The sequence below is a fragment of the Halyomorpha halys genome, unplaced genomic scaffold (genome assembly GCF_000696795.3).
Source record: "Halyomorpha halys isolate HHAL.00 unplaced genomic scaffold, Hhal_1.1 Scaffold1338.1, whole genome shotgun sequence".
NCBI lineage: Eukaryota > Metazoa > Arthropoda > Insecta > Hemiptera > Pentatomidae > Halyomorpha > Halyomorpha halys.
This window is the reverse complement of record NW_027106577.1, coordinates 87,306-96,681: the sequence shown is the minus strand read 5'-3', so window position 1 is coordinate 96,681 and position 9,376 is coordinate 87,306. Positions and strand designations below refer to the sequence as shown.

Here is a 9,376-nt window from a genome sequence, read left to right as displayed (position 1 = left end):
TTCACAAGATTGGAATCCTAGAGTTCGAAATAATCCCACTATTGGGAACCAATATGCTGTTAGGAATGCTACTATACGGGAAGATGAATCTTCCGATCTAGCTGTCCAACCACAGGTTTTTGGGCCTACCCATAGAGAACATATTATTGCTCCAAGCGATTTAAGGCTGACTTCACACAGTCCAACTAAAAATCAATTATGAAGTAAAAATGCTCTTCTTACCTGTGGGGATTATTTTTTAAATAACTTATTTGAGGATAATATGTTTTTAAAATAAAAACAGTCTTTTAGAAAAATTCGTTTTCAGTCTCCTCAAATAGAAGTTAATTTTGGAAATAAAAATTGTAACGTTCTCATTGATAGCGGGGCAGAAATTTCTATTTTAAATAAGTCTTTTTTCGATAAATTTAAAGGAAATTTTAATAAGTTCAAGACGTTACCAATTACTAAAACCAATATTGTATCTGTGACTGGTAAGAAGAGCGCCTGCATGAATAGACAAATTTTTATGCCGATTAAAATAGGGAAATATTTTTTTGATGTAAATTTTCTGATTGCCCCGGATATAGCTAAAGATATTATACTCGGTATTGATTTTCTTATAAACCATTCTGCTGTAATTAATTTTGAAACTGACTTCATCAGTTTAAAAAATGCTGAAGGACAGGTATCAGTCGTAAATTTCATAAATTCACTAAATAAACCACTAGAATATACTATTATAAAAAATGAAGAAACCAGTAAATCAGTAAAGTCAATGGAAACTCTTGTTGCATCTCTTAATTTGGTTGATAAGGTCAATATTAATTGTAAAACAAATGAAAATGAATGTGTGGAGCAAGTTAAGATCATTGATAACATAAATAAACTCTGTAAGGAAGTGAAACATATTTTAAACCCTGAGCAGGTTTTTGATTTCAAAAATATTTTGTTGAATAACAAAATTATTTTTAGGGATAAACCAGGCCTTATAAAAAATTATTATCACATTCTAGAAGTTACAAACAATACACCCTATAAACAATTCCAATATAAATTGAACCCAAAATTAATTGAATTAGCTAAAATAGAAATTGAGAAAATGATTAAAGATGATATTATTGAAGTATCCCACTCTCCCTACATTAATCCAATTATCTTGGTGGAAAAGAAAAACACAGACCCAGCCTCAGGTGAATTGATTGATTCTAAGGTCCGTATTTGCCTGGATGGACGTTTTATAAATAAAACACCTGATCCCTCTTTACGATTCCCCACCATGCATTGATAACATTCTGTTTCAGTGTGCTAATGCAAAATATCTTGCAACATTAGACCTGAAAAGTAGCTTCTGGCAGGTTGGTCTGGAAGAATCTACCCGACCATATACAGGTTTTCAGTTTCTAAATGAAACTTTTCATTACAAGCGTATTCCTTTTGAATTGTCAGTTAGCTTAGGAGCCTTAATAAAAGCTTTAAAAAGAGTTATACTAAATTATTTATTTCGCAATATTAAAGTTTATGTAGATGATATCTTAATTCATGCAGAAACTATAGATGAATTTTTAAACATCCTAAGAGATTTATTTGGCGTATTCCAGAAAAACGGTTTGACGTTAAACTTGGAAAAATGTAGGTTCTTTAGGAACTCTGTCAAGTTTTTGGGTTATATCCTGACGAACAAGGGAATAGAGAAGGACCCTAGCAAAACTGAAGACATAAAGGGTTTTAAGGTTCCAAATAATGTAAAGGAATTGCAAAGTTTCCTGGGTTTAATAAATTTTTATAATAAATTCTGTCCTGGTTATGCTGACATAACAAAATCATTATACAAACTCACATCAATAAAATCTAAGTTCAAATGGAAAGATGAACATCAACAAGCTTTTGAACACATAAAAGAAACGATGTTAAAAGATATTACTCTTCACTACCAAGATTTAAGCAAAACATTTTATGTAGATACTGATAGCTCAGACTTCGCCTCAGGGGGAGTTTTGTACCAACTAAATAGTGGAGGTTTTAGAAAAATTATTTCTTTTTGTAGCAAAACTTTCAAAGAAGCCGAACTAAATTATCATTCAACTGAAAAGGAATTATTGGGAATCATTCATTGTATCCAAAAGTTTTACAATATAATAGCTGGGTACAAAATTACAGTCCGAACAGACAATAAGGCTATCACTTTTTTGCATTCATGTAAGAACCCACCTGATCGTCTGATCCGCTGGATTAACTACCTGGGACCTTTAAATATCACATACGAGCACATACCCGGCAAGCATAATAAAATAGCAGATTTTCTTAGTAGACACCCTGTTGGTGAACCAGAACAGAAGGGCACTGATTTTCGAATTAAATCACTAAGTGAAACCCAATTTTTCCAAGAGTTAATAACTAACCAGAAAAATGATCCAGACCTCCTGGCTAAATTGAACAAAGAACCAAAAAATTATAGAATTTCAGAAGGCTTTATTTGCTAACGTTTAGGGGACAAATTCTTGATCTATTTAAATAAAGAAAGCATGAGTAATTTAATTAAGTTGGTACACGATAAATTTTCACATTCCGGAGTAAATAAGTGTTTTTCAATAATCAGGGAACGGTTTAATTGTCATAAATTAAGAAAATTAATTGCAACTATCTTAAAATCATGTTACCCGCATTTTAACTTCTATCTGACACCCTATTGGCAACATTTCAGAGAGAACAAATAGGGATGTACTGCAGTATTTGCGGCTACTACTAAATGATAAACAAAATAAATGGTTCAACAAAATACCACAAATAGAGCACACCATGAATTCTACATATCATACTACTACTGGTATAACACCTACCCAGGGTATGTTTGGAATTAAGCCCTTACGCTTTTGGAATACCTATATAGGGGATGACCCAGAGGAATTAAATTTAGATCCTGAGCAGATAAAAGAATTAATTAAAAATAAAATTCAGAAATTTGGAGACAGAAATAAAGAAAAATATAACAGTAATAAAAAATTTACATACTTCAAGATAGGGGATATGGTGTTGGTGAAGGCCTTAAGGATACCATTGCCAGGTGTGGTAAATGCCAAACTACTACCGCTTTTTGAAGGACCATATAAAATCGTGAACAAGTTGGGAAAAAGTGTCACTTCATTGGTATTATCTTATCATTACATGAAATGGTTTTAATTTTGAGTAAAGAATGAATCCCTTTTTGCATATATTACTACTTAAGTTTTTAAAAAAAAAAATAAAAAAAATAATATATACTTGTTTAGAACATAAATTTTGTATTGTAAATATGTATCAAATTATAAGTGAAATGTGAATCGGTTTTATCAAACTATGTTTTTAATATGTTTGTATTTATATGTAAAGATGTTATTTGTAATTGTAATTATTGTATATGTATTTGTAAGCAGTTTGTAACTCAGAGGCGGTTTTTGACCAAATATTTATTTAAATGATAGAAGCCAAATTGATTCAGAATATATGAAAAAAAAAAAAATATTATTTTGAGCACAAAATAAAATCTTTTTTTACCTAGAGAGGAGGAGGAATGTAATATGCTCTTTGCTCTTATGCTGCGAGTGAATCAATGGAAGCGTCAGGATCTTCAGAAACAGAGGAAGAAGGAAGAGAACCAGGCAATAGCTGTGGGCAAAGGAGCGAATAGAGGCGGTCAGTAGGAGGGAGAACTCTGGAGGAGAGTTGAAGAGTGTCGGTAGAGGGGAGGCTGTACACAAAGTGAGTCACATAAGATGAAAACATGGCGGGCTTCCTATTATCAGAACAAGAGGAGTGAGTTGTCTGGTGGATACTGGCAGTTTTAATTTAACACCATTGGGATTCGTGAGGCACTGGAGAGACTCAGTTGTAGGGGAAGGGCACTCCGTGTCCAAATATGTAATTGCCAATTTTTCACCACAGGTAGCCTATGTAGCATAGAGGGAGTTAGAAATGGATTTGAGCGAATGGGGGACTACTGGGACTAGAATAAGGGTGCACTTAGTAGTAAATATGCCCCGGGATTACAAGGTAATCATTGGGTGTGATCTGTTAGGATAAGTAGGCGTGAGGGTCAGGAACAAAGAGGGAAAATGGAACATCAGAAATGGGGGAAAGATGTTTAGCCGCCAAAAGCTTTCCAGAGATGAGAGAGTGCGAGTAGGAGCGATAAACCAACCAAATGAAACCTGGAACCACCATATCAATATCAAACTAACTCAAACATATGCAAGGTTAGCAATGCTATATCCTATTTTAAATAGAAAATCCAAATTAAAACCAGAAACAGCTATTCTTATTTTTAAAACAATTCTCAGGCCACTACTGATGTATGGCTGTGAAGCCTGGGGAGCTACATCCTTTACAAAAAAGAAAAAATTACAATCTTTTCAAAATAAAGTCGTAAGAATTGCAATGGATGCTCCTTGGTTTGTAAGAAACAGCTTATTGCATCGGGAATTACAAATAAAGACAATAGAGGATTACATAAAAAAAAATGGTTCATGAAGTTCCACCACTTGGGAAACCCAACCACAACCCGAAGACTTAAGCCCAGGCTGCGGCAGGACATCTTGTTATAAGTTCTATATTTATCATTTCTGTTATTGTCACTGTAAAATTTTATTTTATCTTGATTTTTTTTCTCTTAATCTTTTTCTTAAATTCACCTTTTTTTTTTAATTAGAAGTCAATTATTTATTTTTTAAATCCGTAAATACCATTTTTTTTTTTATTAACCTTACTTTTATCCTCTATTAAGAATTATTATTTCATCTAATTTTTTTTTATTTATAACATTGTATATAGTTAGGGGTGCCTTTTGTATGAGACTATATCCCCCCATAATGAATTGTTAAAGAAAAAAATGTACTTCTGCTTGATATAGCTACCAATAGATAGAATCTCGAATTTATCATATATCATCTTGAATTTCTATTTAAAATGTGAGAGGGGCTACTTTCCCCAAATAGTGGGAATTCAATTTATTTAGACACAAACTAAAATAATTATCATTATTTTTACTATCACTGTTTATATTTCTCTGAAAAATATTTTAATTTATTTCAACATAAATGAAAATAAATCAAATTGATAATTTAATTAACTAATAGTTTGATGAATCTAATCAAAAACAAAATCTTTAATATTCAATTTGACAATTTTGGAAAATCGGTAACATTAAAAGTGAACAGTTGGTATGATTTTGAACAGAATTTAAATGTAATGCCGTTATTACATCAGTGAACTTGAGAAATAAAATAAGTGTTAATGAAAAAACTTCGTATACTATTTAAATTTAGGCCTGAATCATAAAAACTTAATCCCAGCATATTAATTTAATCGGAAATTCAAAATTTTGCAAAGATCTAAAGACAAAAATAAACAACAAATATTAGTACTTACTAACTTTTTATGATGATGAGGTACCTAGGATCAGTACCAATCAAAGGTTTGCTTAAGAAAAATAAAGTTGATTTAGATTTTTGTGATAACAAACAAGACTAGTAGTTCATAATACATAAAATGGGTACTTACTGGTTGCTTTTAGCCTGATGAATTTCTGCTTATGTGTAAATTTCACAGTTTTTCAAAAGCTCAATAACTGATAATAAATATATCTGGTTTGTGAAAATTAATATAAGTTGCCTTTACATAGCCTTTATCTCACTTATTTCGTATTTGTTCTCGAAAAAAACAAAAAAAAAAACAAGAAAATACAACCCAAAATATTTTAGAACGTGAATCAAAGAGAGGTGGAAGAGGTTTGGTGTCAAACTGGGTAAACACATCACCTGGTTCCATTCCCATATTGTTCATTTCATCGCCATACCTCCCCTAATATACTGTTATTTCAAGCTATTAGTTAAATAAGAACTTGTTTTATTTTATTCATAAAAAGTCTCAATCATTAATACATACATTCTTTTCACATTAATTCTATTGCAGTATAAATTTATGACAATGGTGTTATAACTAGGAAGAACTCATTAGACAATGACAATATTAATCATGTCAATTTGTTGAGCTTGGATGATTTTGCTACAGCATTAAGTCCTACTTATTAATGGAGGGTTTTGTAAGGACGTCACAAACCATCTTGGTTATGTGACATCATACCATATATGAATGTTTTACTCATAGTAAATATTTGAATTGTTATAACAAAAGCCTAATATTGTTACAAATGAAAACAAAATTTAATGGTTAAAAACATATTATGTGATGCACTTTTTCATACCTGTAAAGTCTAGAATATTGCTTTTTTCTGCAAGATAGTGGTTATATAGACTGAACAATAATTTCATGCAAAGCCCTTTGGATTGGTATGGAGGTAAGATCAGAACTTGGCTTATACGAGGTCTAATATGCTCAGGATAGGCATAATAGTCATAAACAGATGCATATCCAACTACTGAGTATCTGATTTCATCACCACAGTGATATTTTTCAAACCTGAATAGGAAAGAATGATATTCACATAAATAGTTAATAAATATTAAAATCTTCAAAATAATGTGTTTAACAAAATATAAAATGAAAATAACATTCAGAAGACACAATGATGCTTTTATCTTACAGTAGGATATTTTGAATGATGGTATATATTACACTACGGCTTCCTTAATAAACCTTAGTGATTTTTTACAACCTTTAATATGCTACTTAAAACTTAAAATACCTTTTTGAAAAAATCAGAAAGGCAATGATGCAGAAAATGAAACTGCTATAGATTTTAAGATCATGCATCCATTTAATTTAACTTTTCTGATTTCTAAAGTTTTAGCACCCCTTTATATGTTTTTGGAGATGCAGAGAAGGAATATTCTTTAAATCTGGGTTTTCTCCATATCAAAATCAAAAAAGTTAAATTAAATCAATACACCTTCGATGCAATCTTAAAATCTATAGCAGTTTCATTTTCTGCATCTCCAAAAACATATAAATGGAAACTAATATTTTATAAATAAGAAAAGTTTAAATAAATGGATAGACAATCTTATAATCGATAGCACTATTATTTTCTGCATCTCCAAAAACATATAATAGGACCCTAATATGTTAGAAATTAGAAAATTTAAAATAAATTATTACGTGATCTTAATATCGATAGCATTTTTATTTCCGTTGCCTCAAAAAACATATCAATTTTCAATACAGAAATACCAGTAAAAATTATTAATAATTGTAGTAGTGGATCTAACTACTCACAACTAAAGTTTCAACTAATAGTTGAGAGTTGTAGTTTCAACTCCTTTTTACAACTACTATTGTTTCCAAAATGAGTTGCGGTCCATCACCTACAAAGTACTGAAAGGAGTTGTATTTGGAACTACTATCCAACTCCTCGTATCTGTAGTTAACTACTGCTCAACTCTGGTTACTACCATAGCTTTCCATCCTGAATTTCTTGAATGAAGCAAAAAATTGGGTTACAGCTTTCTGGACTAGTTACCAGCAACTCTAAGAGAAATAATAGGATCAGCAAATTCACCAAAACCTTGGTGATAGACTAGGGGACAAATGGTTTAGGAGAGAGTAGAACTGATTTGAGAGGGGCTGAATGCAGCATTTGCTGAAAATCAGATGCATCTGCCATCACTCGTTACGTACAGTAAACCAGGATTCACGACAAGACAGTCTGTATTGTTATATGATATATGATGGTATATAGCATATGATATATCAATCATATAGTATTGATATATGATTAATATCACCAATCATGGCAATAGAAATGATATATATATATATATATATATATATATATATATATATATATATATTGAATGGGAATGTTAAATATAATTCATCTGAATCATTTTTGAACTATTTAGGATATTAATGAGTACCTGTAATATATTTTACTTCAATACAATATCAAACATTTAAAGTTACCAACATTTACATTCAATGTACTATAACATCCAGTACAACTAATATTACTAAATAGTAAGCTGGTAAACACAAGAAAAGGAGAAAAGAACATTAATATACTAGGGTCAGTACACTAAGCAACCCAGAGTAGCAATTTAAAAATTTTTGGATCCTAATCCAATTATACCTCCTTAGGTATAATGTAATGTCATCTAAAAAATAACAAGGTTTTAAAACACAGAACAAGTATTGGAAATAAAAAAATCATCAATTATTGATTATTTCTATTAGTATTTTCTTAAATCCTCAGAGAAAATGAAAGAAAATAAAACTTACACTACAAAAAAATTCCACCCACTATCATCCATGTCAACATAACTTGCAGCATCAATGAACCACAATAGGAATGTTTGAAGTCTTTGATGAAAGTTAATGAAGCTAGGGGTTGAATTGGTACAATAATAAATTTCATATAGCTTCATTTCATGATCTAAAACAACACATACAATTTATAAAGAAAATAAATTGTGTTAATAAGACAAAAATTAAACACGATCCTGGTTATGGTAAAATTCAATTCAATTATGAATAATCTATTAAATAGGAATATATCAATAAATAATTTTTAATTTTTATATTCAAAGCACATCAACAGAAAAAAGAAACATCATACACCACAATATTCTCATTAATCTTTTAAAAAAAAATTGACCAAAAAAAGTTTAGGTCAGTGACTGGAAGATTTTCCATGTTATTTAGTTGGCTTTAGTGAAACTTATCTGGTGTACCATTAGAATTTAAATTCTGGACTAACTAGGAAGAGAACATAAATAAGTTAATAGAAGACAATGATTATAATAATCATTATAATAAAGCTCATAGGTTCTTTTCATCTACCTCCCTGCTGTACGCACCCAAGAGATATCGAAGACTGGGTGTGATCCGCTGTCAATGGGAAGCTCCACTACAGCATTGGTCCATTGCCCAGCGACTGTCGAATGTTCCGGATGCCCTATTCCAGTCTATTGTAATATGCTCTTTTTGAGTAAATAATATATTTTGATGTATAAAGGGTTTATAATATGTTTTATTTTATGTATCATTTTAAGATTGTTAATTTGTTTTGTTTATCCAAAAAACAAGCTAACCAATTTTCATTGTCTATAATAACTTAGTGATTCCAAACAAAGCCAAGATGGCGGTAAGTATTCTTCAGTCAAGTCCGTTGAATCAAGGCCATGTGAGCAGATTCAAATATCATAAAAACTTTTTTAACTCTTCCCTCATAATTGAAAATATAAAAAATTAAAGGAAAAATAGAAATCAAGAAATAGTGCTAATGAATAATATTCAAAAAGTAAATCAGTTGGAAAAATCCCAAACTGTTGTGCGACAATCGATGTTTACATGTAACCTCAAGGCAGGTTTGGTTTTTGGAGGGAAGAGTCGTTGTGTGAGGAGAGAAGAGAAAATATGTCTTGAGGATTAGGAGGTCCTCATCAATTTCTGTCCAGCAAGAAGA

General features: G+C 30.8%; 2 protein-coding genes across 3 annotated transcripts in view; one reads left to right on the top strand and one right to left on the bottom strand.

The window, feature by feature from the left end:
- Positions 1-3,659, top strand: part of LOC136795189 (putative leucine-rich repeat-containing protein DDB_G0290503) — a 7,801-nt gene extending 4,142 nt beyond the window's left edge. The window contains exon 3 of the mRNA XM_067044954.1: positions 3,518-3,659. Within this exon, the coding sequence (XP_066901055.1) occupies positions 3,518-3,659 (142 nt within the window). The remainder of the gene's footprint in view (positions 1-3,517) is intronic.
- Positions 3,660-6,217: 2,558 nt separating this feature from the next.
- Positions 6,218-9,376, bottom strand: part of LOC106689344 (histone acetyltransferase type B catalytic subunit-like) — a gene marked incomplete at its 3' end in the record, with an annotated part of 75,458 nt that continues 72,299 nt past the window's right edge. For both annotated transcript variants that reach the window (XM_067044957.1, XM_067044956.1), the window contains 2 exon segments: positions 6,218-6,432; positions 8,191-8,344. In XM_067044957.1, coding sequence (XP_066901058.1) covers positions 6,218-6,432; positions 8,191-8,344 — 369 coding nt within the window.